The sequence below is a fragment of the Branchiostoma floridae genome, chromosome 3 (assembly GCF_000003815.2).
Source record: "Branchiostoma floridae strain S238N-H82 chromosome 3, Bfl_VNyyK, whole genome shotgun sequence".
Lineage (NCBI taxonomy): Eukaryota > Metazoa > Chordata > Leptocardii > Amphioxiformes > Branchiostomatidae > Branchiostoma > Branchiostoma floridae.
In genome coordinates this window covers 1,604,442-1,621,266 of record NC_049981.1, presented here as the reverse complement: position 1 = coordinate 1,621,266, position 16,825 = coordinate 1,604,442, and the positions used below count along the sequence as shown (strand labels likewise).

The 16,825-nt window shown below is 38.5% G+C and overlaps 1 protein-coding gene across 3 annotated transcripts in view; it reads right to left on the bottom strand.

Moving 5' to 3' along the window:
- The window catches only part of LOC118412737 (RNA-binding protein with multiple splicing 2-like), a 126,729-nt gene that overhangs the window by 10,800 nt on the left and 99,104 nt on the right, over positions 1 to 16,825 (bottom strand). For 2 of the 3 annotated variants that reach the window (XM_035815767.1, XM_035815769.1), the window contains 3 exons: positions 14,642 to 14,659; positions 9,793 to 9,855; positions 7,848 to 7,992 (listed from right to left, as the gene is read on the bottom strand). In XM_035815767.1, the coding sequence (XP_035671660.1) occupies positions 7,848 to 7,992; positions 9,793 to 9,855; positions 14,642 to 14,659 (226 nt within the window). The remainder of the gene's footprint in view (positions 1 to 7,847; positions 7,993 to 9,792; positions 9,856 to 14,641; positions 14,660 to 16,825) is intronic. The other variant, XM_035815768.1, reaches the window with a different exon arrangement.

The following is a 16,825-nucleotide window of genomic DNA, read 5'->3' as shown; positions in this document are numbered from 1 at the left end:
TATCTAAAAGTAGGATTAACTATAAGTAGCTTTCTAAATCCTAAATGACCATTATCAAAACGCTCCATATTGAGATATCCCTCAAATAATACATCACTCTCCAGTCTTGTATCCCATCTAACTGGGGGTTATCTTGTCAGCAAATATAGTCCTTTATCAGGCAGATTCACGGCATGTAATAACTTGAAATCAATGAGAAAACACTACACGGGGCTGTGCTTCATTGATTAGGTCTTATATTATTGAAATAGGAACGCTGAAGGCAAGAAACTTGTGACGGGACAATTTGTTACTCCAGATATGAGACAAGCCTGCTTCAAGTTCAATAACCGGGCATCTACAGGTAGTTAATCAAAAACTGCTTTTTATGGATTTTACAGTTTCAGAACTTTTACAGTTAACAGATATTTTGAAGTTCAAGGCCTCAAGTGAAGGATGGTGTAAAATGAGTGGGTTGGATGCACAGGAAGTTAAGATCCCTCCCACACCCAGCAGTGTATTGCTGGAGGCAGTTCCCATTAACGATTCTATAGCCTTTGGGCCAAACAGGCTACTACAGTAACAGCTTTAGTCCACTGGTAGTGGTACCATGGTTTGTGTCCCATACTCTTATACACACAGGCTACTACAGCAAGGGGACTAGTCCACTGGAAGTAATGTGTGTTCAACTTCCATTGTGTGCTAAGCAGAGGAAGCTGTAAATGACTGTATATACAGAGGTAGAAATATTGTAAACGTCCAAAAAGAAAGTTTCTTTGTCCAACCTAAATGATACAAACTCCAGGAACCTTTTTATTTACCGGATGCACATATAAAGAATCCTCACCTTGAAAAGGCCTTCAGTTAAATAACATATAAAACTTGACAAACTAGATTTGAATCCTCCATCCAGATACCCATTTTCACTTTATTGGATTTACATAGAACAACACAGCACATTGAGAAGGCCTCGAGTTAAAATTTGACAAACTACGTTTGGATCCCCAATTTGGCAGAAATACAATCCCGTAGATTTGACAAACAGGATATTCCCTGGACCGGAGTGAAGAACAGTTTTCCGATAGCTCCCGCCGGTTTCCGCTTCGATCTATCCAAAACTAATGATGTCAAACCTATGAATAACACAGGAATCCATTAAGGAGTGGGATGGAATTATGGAATCCTACAGAGTTCAGACAAGCTCTCAGGAAACTACTGAGGGTGCATTCGTCCTGCTTGGAGAAGTGTAAAAGCAGGAAGAGTATGGAATTATTTTAAATGTTTTATTTTCAAATCTAATTGCTCTATTTACTAGGAGTCTAAAACAACAAGGTGTGCTATTCAAGAAGGAGAGGCAACCACCAAGAATTTTGTAGCCATATTATTGATTTGCTACCAAACCTCTAATTTAAAAAAAGGAAATCTGACCATTCCATAAGTTTTAATTGGGCTGACCTTATTCCGTGTATAACTAGAAATAATTCTATTTCAAAATCTCTGGAGGGGGGATTGTAAATAAAAATCATTGCATTCCATCTTATTTAAGTGTTAAATAACATTCTCAGAATATTAAGCTGCTAAAATTCCTACACTTTGGAATTCTGCATTTTTTTTACATCACCCCTCAAAAGCTTTTGCATTGATATCATTAATATAAAAATAATAGTAACAAGGAGAAGAGAAAAATGAAAGAAATGGTCCTTTCCTTAGCTATTAACAAACAAACATCATCGTACCTCTTTTACTCTCTTTTTAATCTTCATTATTTTCACAAATGCCTTCAAAAGCATTTAGATTGTACAAAAGACAGAAAGAAAAATAGAAATGATCCTATCTTTTGCTATAAATAAACCTCCAAGTTTATAAAGATGGCAGGCCAAATGTCAGCTGACAGACTAGTTACAGCACCTCCGGAACAAAAAAAATCAATTTTCATCAGAGCAGCATCTCTGGCAATTCCTCTCCATCGTTCCGCCTGGATCCAGGTTAAAAATAGATGTCGTGAAGATGACTGGAGATTGTTATAGCGGGAGAGCCTGGCTGGGCAAACACTGGGCTCAAAACATACAGAGGGCTTGAAATACTTTCTTCTGCATAGATGCACTGGTGCAGGTAACATTGAAAATTACCTGCACCAGACAAATTTTACCTGCAACAGTCTGGATTTAGGAAGTATGGATTGTACTACAATTGTTCAGCTTTTATACTTTATAGGTGGTAACAGTCGATGCAGCTAATAACAATCCATATACACCTGCATTATAAGACATTTACGTAAAAAAACAGTACATAGACCAGTGCAGGTTAGGTGCAGGTAGACTCCAAAAATACCTGAACAGCTCCAATTTTACCTGCACTAACCTGCATATGCAGGTAGTATTTCGAGCCCTGATACACCTGCAAACTGCTGATAAAAAATAATGAATTTGTAGTTTTACAGGTGGATAAAAAAAATAGCTGGGAGTAACTATTATTCAGAAGTTAAATCAATCAAATTTTTGACTGCAAAAGCCAACATCTATGTAACAATTTCAAATTCATATTAAAGTAAATCTCATTGATACATGTAAAATTATCATCATTAGAAGTAGTAGTAGTACACATAGTTACTATTACAGTAGTAGTAGTGGTGGTATCCAGTATTTTGTTGGGTTCTGAAAAGGCAAGCATTGACCTAGTAAAATTTTAGCTCGTTCAAGCAATCTTACCCAACTGCAGGCAGAAATTCTGCCAACCGATACTTTTGTTGTGTCAATAAAGATTTTTACCTTTAAAAGTTTTAGTCAAATTCATGCATGTCATTTTAAATGCTGGTGTGTTAATTTCACTAATAGGAATACCAAAAGATTGACCAAAGTCTTCTTACACAATCTTTTCGTTGTTGCAAGCAGTTCTATGAATTTAAACTTTCAGCCTGCAGAAGGTACTCTTCAAAGTATTTTGAGCCCAGCTAGAGTCAATAATGCTAAAAGATGAGACCATTACAGTCGACTCCAATGTTCTTGTGTAAGAAAGCCGTCTGTAAGCGGAGCTCATTTCATGAAGTGATTGTCAAAGTCCAGACACGCAGGCTACTGCATGTTCATAGGAGGACGGGCCTAAGAGATGCCATTCTGGGAGCATATTCACTTCTGTTGTCAGAGTTTTGTAAAACCTTCCAAAAATTCTTCAAGAAAACTTAAATCTAGAAGAGCCAGAGGAACATAATTCTGGGAATAAAGACTTCTTTAAAAATGAATTTATCAACTCTGTATGTTTCTTCAAGACTGAAGATAAGTTGAAGACATTTCATTTGATCAAACAGCCAAGTTTTATAAGGCCCCCTTCCCTAATAGATAGTGAACTCTGAGTGAACACACACAGCAACCAAAATTGGACTTCTGGGACCCTTATTTTCGCTTAGCCTAATGGAATATAGTGCAAGATGTAAAAGTATGCCTTAAATTAAAAGATAAAACCCCCAAAATGTAAAGAAATGTTCTTCATCTATTAATTCATAGAGTGATACCTTAAAAATCTTTGCTATCTCAGAGGTTGTCTGCACTGAATGTCACAACATCCAGTGGAAAAGTGGTGTTTCATAGTTAACATTATACTAGATATGATCACAACAAATCCATGACTGTCCCCAAAATGCCCCCAATTTGCTGTCACAATCGTCTCGTCTGACAGACGTGTCGGCACATTTATCTGTGTTCATCATTTTACACCTAAGTTATTCCAGCCAGCCGCATGGATTAACTTGTAAGTGGGGAATAATCAAGATCCGGTGGTACCAATTAGTCCCACAGGAACTCATCAGGAAATAGTGGCGTGGACCGCGATACATTTATTACTCGGCTGAATGAAAAATGGTGATAAAAAAATGATTGATATTCATCATAACAACTCGAAGAGAAATCCTCAACGTTCCCCCAAAGGCCAAACAAATCTATTTTCAAGATTTAAGATGTATTTACTGGAATGTCCCAGTGAGACATTGAATTGTATTCATTAGTAAAGATTTCCTGCATGGCGACTTACCATAACGCATATCCCGTAGCTTACAAGCTTAAAAGCGATAAAATGGTTGCACAATATTGCACTTGATTGTACACCTGCTCATAATAATAACTTCTCTTTATGATGTTTTTATGAAGGAATTTAGCAAATTGAAGATACGAGATGAAAACAGAAGGCTGGGAGGAAAACCTGATTCCAACTTCATTCACTCAAAAGAAATGCATTTTGGACATTTCTATTCTCACATGGATTTTTTTAAAAACACCAGAACCAACAAATTGGTTTGGTGAAGCCTCCAAGTTTGGAATATTAGTTAAACATTACTCCATTTTGATTGGTGACATTGAAGTTGACAATGGGATTTTGTGCAAAGTTATCACACACGCTGTAGTATATCATTTTTATCAAGTAAGTTTTCGTTATGAGATGAAAAATTTCATACTTAGCTCCAAAATTGGAGTGATAACTCATACGTTTAATCCATCATATTATTCCAATAAACTATAATGCTTGTAAATGTATATCATGAGCAGCTGGAAAGATTTTATGATTAAAACAAATCTCTCATAAGATTAATTTCTCAAGAGATTACATCAGAAATATGAATTTTCGTCCATAAAATACCTGGAATTATTTCATCGTTCTCACAATAAAAATCGTTCCACTAGTTTTAAGAATCATTATATTCAAGGCCACAAAGGTGTAAAATCTCTACATTTTACGGGTTTCCAATAACGTCATTAACCGTGGCGCTGCTTACAACGACGGAAACGATTTTCCGTATAGTTGTCAATCCAGCAATTTGTCAAGGTCTTTGGTCCTAATTGTCAAGGGCAACAGTCAATTTCACAGGCGCTGTACCGAACAGAGGTAGAAAGGCCATAAATGACAGATCAAAGACCAACAAGGATTAAAAAAAACTTTCTCCTCCAGAAAAAATTTCGGCAAAGGTGATCCCTCGAATTTAGTAGAAGCAGATACAAGTACATTTAATTGTTCAGTTCAATGCTCAATTTTACATATACAATACAATGTACCACACTAAAGAAATAAGAAGATGTAAACCTCAGAGACATACTGAGGGTGAAAAACTTTCTCATCTAAAAACATGTTAAGCTGTGATTCCTAAATGCAGATACATCCTATGGGTACTTCCCATTAACATAAAAAAACATTCTGTATTGTTATATCTATATTTACATTTGTATTCATTTGTTTGGCTGGCAAAATTACAAGCAGCCAAGTTTGCCCAACTAGCCATGGCTATTATAAAGAGCTGGCATCGTTGCCGATCAAAATTATTTGTCGATATATCTACTGCCAATTGCAGACTGACTGAGGATGACAAAACTGTCTCATCTAGACAGATTTTCATCCATGAATGGTGTGAATGCCTAGAAGACAGACAGAATTTTTCCTTATAGATGTCAATCGTTCAACACTCAATTTCACAGGCACTATGCCTAACAGAAATAAACAGGACATGAATGACAGATCACAAGGATGACGAGGATAAAAAAACTTTCTCATCCAGAAACATTTTCTAATGCCGGATACGTCTAATGGTGCAGAACATGTAAACGGGGAATCTGAGTGCTTCTGACGGCTGAACGACATCGGCAATCCTGTTTCGGACAATTGCACGTATTGATTCGGCTTTTGTGGAATTTAGTTCAATCGTCTGAGGCAAGCGATTCAGACGAGGGATCAGAGAAAGTGTTTTATGCACGCAGAAATAGCAATGGGCCATAGTCAAAGGCACTCCAGCATATCGACAGTTTGCATCACCTTTTTTAAATATGAATTAAACAATAAAAAAGACAAACATTCTGGTCTCAAATGTGGAATACCAAAATTTATCATCCAATTGGAAATCTATGGTTGTCTCAATTCAAAAATACTTCACATGGGCAATCTATATGAAAGATTGGCAAGGAAAATCATTATTGGGAGCATTATAGAAAAGGTACTTCATTTATCTCCTGTCATTAATGCATTTCTTGGTACAGAAATATTGCTTGTGGTCAATTTCTTAATTCAAGAGTTTTGGAGAGACGCTCTCTTCCAACTACCAAATTGTCGTTGATTTAAGCATAGTTGTTTTTATCATAATCATACAATGTACTTTAGTCTTGATTTGTTGTATGAGACTTGTCTCCAGTGATTCCTGTCCATTATATCTAACTCTGCTGGAAGGCGTGGATATTTCGAGCCCTGTCGTTACAGACTTGTCATCCCTCCAACCTTCCCTCTCACAACCGAGTACACTTGGAACTGTGATGACTGATCAGCGTCCCAAGCAAGATAGACATTTTTCCCCATCGTGTTGATCCAATTTCACGAACTCGCCCGACCCCTTTGCGGTGCACGATTTCTCGCGGGGGATTCGACTGCAAGCCCGGCCAGCAGGTCACGCTTAGACAATATCTAAGTTGTAAGTTTGAATTATGATGTAACTTGAGGTCGACTTTTATTACAACTTTGACGGGAGTTGCTATAGTGACGAAGCCTTTGTGCCTTTTATGTATCATACTGCAACCTAAGCCTACTAATCAGGGTTAGACAGTTTTTTGTGTAATCTAAAGTTTGAATTATGATGCAACTTGAAGTTATCATATTTCACAAGACTCAAGTGTTGTAGATGATAACTTGTACATTTATCATGCCCTTTTTGCTTACAATAGCATCATGCTTCAATCCAAGTCCACATGTCAGACTTACACAATATCTAGTGGAAATTTCCTCAACCAATTTCGTAACTTCTACTTTCAGATGATAAATATCCGATCATGTTTTCCTCCCTACTTCCTCTCTATGTCAGGCTTACAAAATATCTAATACAGAATGTAAGTTTGAGTTGAAATTTATTCTGAACAGATCATATTTTGTTACACCGACAAGCATTGCAGATTATGATGAACATTGCGTCGTGCCACCTTTTTGCTCACATGTATATCAAACTGCAATCCAAGCCAACAGGTCAGACTTACACAATATCGAAATGTACCCGCGAATCCTTTCCAAGCCGTATAAGCAGTAGTCTCATTTCAGAACTTTGACCGGAACTGTAGACTATAGTTTGTATGCTTTATGCCCTTGGCATAACAAATATATCATACCGCAAGGTATGTATTGATTATTTAACCTTATTGCTCTCATTGTAACAAGATTCTGCCACGAACATCATTTTCTCTGCCCTCTGGCATATCTGTACTTGATACTTCTGCATGGTTCCTTGGCAATCCTATCAATCTTGCCTTGTGAAGCTTGTTCTTACAAAACTATGAAACTGGTACGTATTGCCTTTAGGCAGTTTATCAGTTTGATACATTTCTTGTTTTTTTGTTCATACCCTTGTAGCACCTAGTAGCACATTAGGTGGCAAGTTTCTTTGTTGTTGTTGTTTAACAGCAGGAGGGTATACTTTTACAGGAAGGGATTGCTAGACCTTACCCTTGAATGTGCTCATTCTTTAGGTTCCATTAAATCTACAGTTACAGTGACAATGTCCTTCTTACTCCCGGGTGTGTTATGCCTTTGGACTAACAGGTGTGTTACGCCTATGACAGTTTGTCGAGGATGCAACACAATTAAGAACTGTCATTCAGCACCAAGGACAGGGATGGTAGTGTTAGTGTGAATGTCATTCAGCACCAGGGACAGGGATTGCAGTATAATGTGTGAATGTCATTCACCACCACGGACAGGGATGGTAGTGTTAGTGTGAATGTCATTCAGCACCAGGGACAGGGATTGCAGTACAATGTGTGAATGTCATTCAGCACCAGGGACAGGGATGGCAGTGTAATGTATGAATGACATTCAGCACCAGGGTCAGGGATGTTACAGTTAAACAGGGTACTCACAAGGCTCCCTGGCGAAGTGCGGCCCGATCGCGGGAATCCCGACCTGGGGGGTCGTCGAGTTCTGCTTCGGTTTCTGAACCTTTGTGTTGGCTTTGGCGAACTCTAACCTCAGCGTCTGGGGCATGTCAGGGTCAAAACGAACTCCCTGTAAACAACAAACAAATAGAATTAGCTCTGTAAACTATGTCTACAAGATCAGGGTTAAAACGAACTCCCTGTGCAAGCCATAAACAAAATCAATACTGCCAACTTTAGCCACATTCAAGAAAAAATATTAACAAAAACTTTGGCTTAGAGTCTCATATTCTACAAACCAATTAAGTGATATAAAACATAAAACATAATGAATAATATATATGCAATGTAAGATCCATAAAGATTTGCAGCTTTTATGATATTGGTGGGCAAAATTTGCCCAAATACGACATGATATCTGTTTGATACAAAACACATGTCGGATAAGTGTGTAGCAAGCAATGTCACTAAACATCTTCGTGTTAATAGGCAATTCGAAAATATCATACACCAATCAAAAATGCACCAACATGTCTGAAGGCAAAATCAAACTAAGGCTTTGTGGGCCTTAGTTGACTTAATGCATGCTATCACTTGATTTAAAAGTACTTTATTGATTTTTGTGGGTTATTTCAGCACAGATAATGGAACACACTCGACCCAGCGCTGCAGTAAAACAATCCAATTCATGATAAACCAAGTTCTAATCAGATCCCTTCATAGCTATGGATAAAAGTACTTAATATAGAGTTGTAAACAAATGCTTTGTAATTTTATTCTTATTAGACCAGCTTCTAATTTGTACTCTGCTTCTGTATACATTTCCTTTAATACTAGTAGGTATAAAGCTACCAATGCATATCGGCGGGTATAAGTGTCATAAAGTGCCAATAAAAACTGCATGCCCAGTAAAACTTTCTGTCCAATCAAGTTACATTGAAATTCCTTCTTACAAATCCTTACAGAAGACTTGGCAAACCCTGTGGGTGTGATCCAACAAATGAATGCGACAAGGTCTTTGAGCAAATCCTGCACATACAAAGCTACTGTCACACTACACTTTCCCTACAGGCTACTACAAAGACACCCAGTGAGCATTCTGTCAACTCGTCAAGATCTTTATTGAACTTCTTTCATATCTAAACGAAAGCCTGCGGCTATGCAGCATTCCCATAAAGGAATTAACAGACTTCAATTCCAACAACCAAATCAAGATATGTGAGACCCTCATTAAAAAGTCTCACCACAAAATTGAGCATGATTGATTGTTGCTGTGGCAACGGAGTTCCGACTCATTGCCGTGACGACCTCGAGTTTGTAACGACAGGAGAAATCTGCCCCCATCAGCGGTTCTCCGTCACCACGGGGATCGCCGCGGCAACAATTTGATTTGAGTGACGACGCCCCGAGGACGGGTCGAGATTGATCAACCATTTCCCCCGGCGGTCATAACTGTCCATCAAAACGTCGTTGGGTCGGTTTAGGCGGGGATTACGATAACGCACACCTCCGGGAAGTCGCTCTGCTGACTGTATTGATTTTTTTTTGTACATCTCCTGTTGCAGGTTATGGCATACATTTCCTCGCAGGTGTTCATCCTTGTGATAACACGGGAATTATCGGCTTCAAATAGTCATTATCTCACTGTAACTGAAGTCTGCTATCACTGATTCCACTTATTCTACACCATTATTGCACGCTAAAATTATCCACATTTTGTAGGGTGTCGTCATCTATTCTATTGATTTAAAGAAGGTAGCAGTAGGACTACAACTAATTTTTCTAAAGTTAATTTTAGAGTTGAGTTGTTGACATTGTTCCAATTTTGATAACAAAAGTATGCTTGTCTCCTTGGGCATCAATATGCAAATGTTTTGTACTGATTATCATAAATTTGCATGTAGTTACCATATGTTAGCATAATCCTCACCTGAAGTGCCTGCTTGGCAGCCTCTGCGCCGGCCCTCGACTCGAACGTCACAAACCCCACCGGCTGCAGAGAAAAACACAAAAACCTTATCAACAACTGATAATCCAGACTTCTGCGCTGATTACGCAGGCGAATCGTGTGTTGCGTGTCGTGCGAATCTCGGATGACGTTAGGTGGCCTCGCGGGTGCACGCTGGTGACTGTACGGCCACAACCCAACTCCCCAAACCTTACACAATTGAACAGTCCGACATTAGGCAAACTTATGATTAGTTCGGACTGCTATATTCCCAATTGGGGGTGTTCTACTACACGTAGCGTGGCCGAACTTGATGGCAGATGAGGTGGCGGTACAGTGGAATGGTCTCCATGATTGGGTGCGCGTACATCTGATTGGGTGATTGTCGCTTGATTGGCAAGGTGCAGTGCCAATTGTCTCAATCTCCGCAAGCTGACCTTTCACTGCTATATATTGTGCTGACCTAGAAGTACACTTTACGCAGAGGGCCGCCATTTTGTTGTTCTTGGTGTGACCTTGACGTTGTGATGACTTGTGGGACATGAAAAAAACCGACCAGCATGCGTCTAGTCCTTCAGGATACTTCTTTAAACATTAAACATGGTAATGTTTTGGTGCAGACTGACTGTTTTTATCTGTATTCGGGTGTGTTTTGAGGCTACACATACACGTACACTTGTGAAACTTTGCCATCCAAACAGTCTGATAGAAGGTAACAATTCTTCTGTAAAATGAGCTGGGGACGAGTAAAGAGAAGCCAAGAATCAGAAAAACAAGGAGGGGGTGAATGGGACAGGGAGAAACAGCAAGAGAAAGGGAGCGAAAGAGGGGAGAGAGAAAAATGGAGGATGAGGAAGATAGAGAGGTTTGGTAAGGGGGCAAGAAAACCTTGGTTGTGTATATAAGACCTCTAGTATCCTAAGATTCCAATTACATTGTAGACTTTTAGCCATTTAGATCGATTGATGTTTTATACATCAGACAGTTTGGAAGGCAACACGACAACTGTAGTGAGGGGGAAGGGGGCAGCAGGCCCCTTTTCGCTGGGTGACTTGCTTGTGTTTCGACATGGCCATGAAGTGGCTACGTTTGGGGAGAGTGTTTATAACATGGCATGAGTGACAGTTGGTCTGTGGGCGCCTCTATGTTGGAGCCATGGAGAAAGTCGACAGGGTGTTTGCAGTCATGTGACTACGATATCACTTGTATCTGCCATATTGGTTGGTTAAGATCATGCACATCAAGTCATCAAGTCATCAAGAAATTCTGCAATTTCAACATCAATCCATCGTTTGCTGGTTATTCGAAAAAGGGGTATACGATATGCCATTTTTGTGATTCATTCTCACAAACTTGGTTGTCAAAACTGAACGATACCAAGTTTGTTCAAATTATTGTGAATTGAATGTGACAGCCATCTCAGATCTATCCAACCTACCAATATGGCGTCACACACAAACACCCTATTCGACTTTCAGTTGACCTCCATGGTTCCAACTCGGAGGCAAAATGGTGGCGCGGTGATCCTTCTAGTTGTCTCCCATGAGCCTTTGGGTGCAAGGTGTTGGATGACGAGACTGGACGAAAACTCGTTAGGCAAACCTCATTAGCGCTTAACGAATCCACCCGGAAGCCGTGTATGCAACCGTCCTTCTCTCAGCTTGTAGAGGAGAAATCTGGTTATTTTCATAATTCTTATCATAAGAGCTAAAACACATTCTAAATCAATGTCTTACATGTACTTGTTTTGTGTGATTTTCTGGATTTCTTAATGCAAGCGGAAATCTTCCTCAAACTGTTGTTTTCAACGATCACATCTGCACCCAACAAGAGCAATAGTAGGTCAAGTGTAGGCCAATCTTTGAAATCTTATTGGCCAGGTCAGAACAGAAATCATGACGGGATTGTGGTCATAAAAAAAGCTAATCAAACCTGGAATATATATTAGAAATCGAAGCTTAGCCTAGAGGGAAAAAAAAAATTGGCCTACAACAGTACTCTTTCATTGAAATGGGTAAAGCAAAGCCCCAGATCTCCTTTGGTGTCTCTCTAACTCACACAGGAAGGGTTATTACAACAGCAATTCAATTTTCTTTCCAATAACTTTACTATCAATTTCCCTGTGCCAGTAATAATAACGTCACTTTGAAATGGCCGGTAACCATTTTCATGAGCTCTAGTAGGTTGTTTGAAGTGTGTCTCAGCAAAGCAATGAAAAAGTAAGATATAGGGAAAAAGGAAAAAACATTCTGCCTGCCCTAATTCTGACAGCAAATAAAAGTAAATCTTGACAATGTCTTTTCCATGAAAGTAAGTTTAACTTAGTGAACATCGACCTAGCTAAAATTGTACAGGGTTTAAAATAGCCATGTGTGCATATCTAACTTGTGCTGATTTCTGACTGTGTGCATGCCCGTAGCCAGGGGGGGTTCGGGGGGTTCGGAAGAACCCCCCAACACGCTCAAAAGGTCCGTTTTTTCAGGCTCGAAGGTCCACTTTTTCATGTCCAAGATATTTTTCAAAGGCATGACTGATTTGCATTTTTCCCTGATAGACATTTTAGCCAATCGTAGTGAGTCTATCAGCAAAATTTGCCCCAGAAAGTGCAGGAAATGGCTTTTCAGAGGGTCCAGATTTCAAAATTTCCCCGGACTTCCATTGCGACGCCTCGCCTCTTTGGTGTCGGACATGGTGAAAATATGTCGAGGGAGTTGGCCTCAAAGACTTACGCAAATGCCTTGTCCTTTAATAGAAATTCCATTAAACTTCGCAAGCGATTTTTGCCCGTCAAAATACAGGAAATGGCGTTTCAGAGGGTCAAAATTTCAATTTTTCCAGGGGAGCATGCCCCCTGACCCCCCTAGGTAGCTCACGCCTTCGCTGTGAGTCTCTGCGGCGCTCGATGGTCCCACAATTACTAAAAAGAACCCCCCAAACCAAAATCCTGGCTACGGGCATGGTGTGGGTATGCAGAATGAAGTATTTCGAGCCCTGCCCAGTCTTCTGTAACCCCGGACAAGCAAACGTACATGTTCGGACTGGTTATCATCTTCACGCTTCCCTCCCTTTCATCAGATGGAAATAACACCACAGATCATTTCTTTCCTCCGCGATCAATAAAACTCCTTAAGAGGAGACAGACGGCAGCACTTTCTTCTCTCGTCAATCAATAAGGAAGGCCCATCCAGAAAGGGAATCCAATTATAGGAGAATTCATTGAATTTTAGATTTTTTGGAATTTGCCAACTTCCTCATGATTTTTGCTTTGTTCAGAAGTAATTAAAAATTGTGATTGTCAGTATTTTAGTGTTAATGAAGAGGAACTAATTTTTGTTTTCCTTTTTTATATTTGTCTCTGTTCTTATGTCAAATTTTACAACATCAGTTTCAAAGAGCATCTTGTGAAAAATTCTAAGTTTATATCTTTGTACACACAATTTTTGGTACCAAATGTAAAAGTTTTCTTCATTTTTTACTTAAGAATATACTAAAAACCCATCATCGAAGAAATGCGAATCCTTTGCATGACTTTTTTTCACTTTCTTTCTACAGTTTATCATTTCTCAGATTCAATAAAATAAGAATAACGGCATCCATTTACATGATTTCATGGAATACCACAGTGACTACAAGTCAGGATATTATTTTCACCTACATTGCACTAACAGTCATATACTTTTCCCTTCATTTGGCCATTTCCCTTATAATGCTCGTTCAAACGTGCACAGGTTGCAAGGAGCACCACAACTGACAGGCTTCTCCCAGAACAAATCAGGCTCGTTTTCCAAACCCCAGGAGTAAATAAGCAAGGGAATTACCCCAAATCCAGTAAGCGACACGGATCAGAATGGGGGTAAATTGAAGACCGACAGTGAATACGAAAGTACCACTGGGCCGGCTTTCCTTCCTTTCCTCATTTGATCAATCTTAGCAGGGCACAGAGAACAAAAATACCTGTTTTTCATCATGTGAGAAGCTGTTGATGTATATCTTTATGTCAGCCTCCAATGCTGTTTTATATTGACAATGCACTTTTGAAATTGCAATCTGATTGATTGCGCCTTTGGCCATTGACCAATCAATCACTCTGTTGTAATTTGAGACGTGGAGAGCACTTAACCAACTTCTGATTGGTTGTTTTATTGTCCAATCACATTTTAATAAACATGACTGTGAATTCAGTTTTGACCAGTGTGCAGATGGCCTGACAATAGCCAATCAAAACAGATACCTTAAGTTTCCAACTTCTTGCGACTTTAGGCCAAAATTACCTGTTTCTCAGCCAAACAACTACAAAAGATTCAAGACAAAAAATTAAGGGAGCCTGGAATCTCTCATTTAAAGTTATCCTGCATGTTGGAATTCAATGCATTTTCTACATTTAGATTCAGTATTCCAGAAACTGTCCGTTTAAATCTTTTACTGAGAAACAAGAAACTTTGTTGCTGTACCTTGGCTTTACAAAATACAATCTTCCACGACACATATAAAACATTTCTCCACCACCACTTCTTCTTTTATAACCAACCAGTGATATGAGTTCGTGATATAATTATGTAGTGGGAATTATTTCCCCCAAAATTAGATGTGACATTCAAACCAAATTTGGTGAACTTTGTGTAGACTTGCAGGTGCCAAAAATCACCCCAAATTAGTCTGTAATTCTCGCTTGTTGACGAATTTGTGCAGTTTGTGGCATCACACCAGTAAGGTAACCCTCGTAATTAGTGCCCAATCACATCAGTGGTGCGTGATGGGCCCCAGCTGGGTGCCCCGTGTTATCACGATAGGGTGCCTGATTGTTTAGACTGCAAGATAAACAGGCACTTACTGAAGTGGCTTTCCCTCCCTGTAAGCATGGTAGCATGTAAACATGAAAAAACGGTTAGATATGCAATGGAATGCTGATAACAATGTAAGAACAAATACACCTAAACAGTATCTAAATATATCCTGGGAGAAAAAGGAATGTTAAGAAAATTAGTACGTGTCATCACATGATTCTATAAATATACATTAATATTCATAACACAAACTTAGAAGATCTTTAGTTAGGTCTTACCTGAATCAGCCTAAAAATCTTAACCCTAACCTTTTTCTTTCTTTTTAAAGTTTGACATCTTTCAAATTTTAAGGCTTCCCTGCAATCTATTATACACTTGAACTGTTTATGGGCTCAAGATCTTACTTTTTAAATGAAATTAAGTTTAAAGTTTAAAATCAGTAACATTTGGAATTCATATTGTAGCTATAATATGAATCTGTCATACCTGTCAGGAAAAGCTGGGCAAAAACGTTACTTTCACTGAAAAAATCTCTGCATAAAAAGAAACTTTGTTTAATTGATACAAAGAACTATGGGTAGGTCATCAAAAGTTCAGGCGACACGGTAAGCTTCCATGAGAAAAGCGTCACATCTTAAAGTTAAAACCTGAAAAATACTCCCTTACAAAAATCTTGGGAATGTAATCATTACAGTCACTACTAAATCATCAAGGTCTAATTGCCAGAAACATGGTCTTGGTTACCATGGTGATGGCGGGATTGTGTTACAAACAAGGCACAGGTGACCACAGTTCTGAAGGTCAAATGTCCTGAAGGGCATTGTACTTGCAAGGTTCAAGACTTTTTGCAAGATCGAATGTCACAATCTTTGGTAAGATGAAAGGTGATTTCTGGGAGTGGAAATTGCAACTTCTTGCTTTCTTGACAACTTCTTGACAGATGAGAAGAAAAAACAATTTTGGGTTCTTTTTAGTAGGCCTAAATCATTACAAAAATGACCCTAAATTTGAGTTATGAATTCAAGTTCGGGGACTAAAAATGTTCTTTCAGAATCGTTAAAGAGGTTCTTAAGTCACGTCTTTTAAGAACCTTTTTTTTTAAATCACCAATTTAGTAATTATCAATCATGACTTCTATATTATCCAAAAGGTTTCAACGACTGAATATCCACTGAACTCTCTGCCAAATTACACATACTTTAAGATAATTTGCATCTAATCTTCATAAAAAAAATCACTTCTAGCCTTTCATTCCCAGTTTCCTTCATAAAAAAAATCACATCTGTGCTGTTTCAGATGCAAACACACATCAAAGAACTTGATATCAAAAACGTGTTCTGAATATTTTCCTGACAGTTATTTTGACTTGTTGACGTTTCGGAGGAAACAGGTTTTCAGTCACGCCAATCAGTTCTGAACATATATGGCCAACAGGAAATGCTTTGATAATACAGAAAAGGTCAATATCTAATAACAACTCATTCATTTACAGGTTCTGCCTACTCCAGACATTTTTCTGTGAAGGTTGTGACTTAAGACGTCTGTAGTAGTGACCTTTACCATAAGGTTCAAGAAGCAAAGAAAGGTCACAATAAGGAACATGTTGTTCAAGAATATTCAAGAGGCTCTCTTCCAGATGGTCAATTTTTTTACAACATTATTCAAAAGTGTATCAAATATTTCAAGCCTGATTGGCACACCATAAAAAGGGGTGCTTTCACACACGAATGCACTTAATACAAGTTTAGTAGGCATTGTAAAATAGCTTTAAATTTGCCACGAATGAGACCAAACAATAAAATCTGTCTCTTAAAAAATTTATTGTATAACAGTATTCCTCTTTCAAGTGGTAAAATGTCATACAGGCAAAAGTTGTTCTCTCAAACTGTTTTTTCTCATTAATTTGTTTGTTTGTTTGTTTTTTGATAAAAACTAGGATGGCATAATTGTTTTTTTTTTAAATTACATTTTTCTGTATTTCAAGAAGCTACAATTTCTACTGTCGAAGACAGTTAACGTCATACGCTTTCATGTTATTGTTAAGGAACTCATTGTTAACCCAGATAAAAAATAATTCAGAGCACATCCAACGATCCTCTGCCATATGCCCAAACCAATCATGCATCAGCTAATCCGGGATCATTTACAGCAGAAATCCTTAATCCGATTTCTCTCAGCGTAAGCAGATTCTGAGCAGACTCAATGTTTGATCCTGTTTCGCACTACATTGG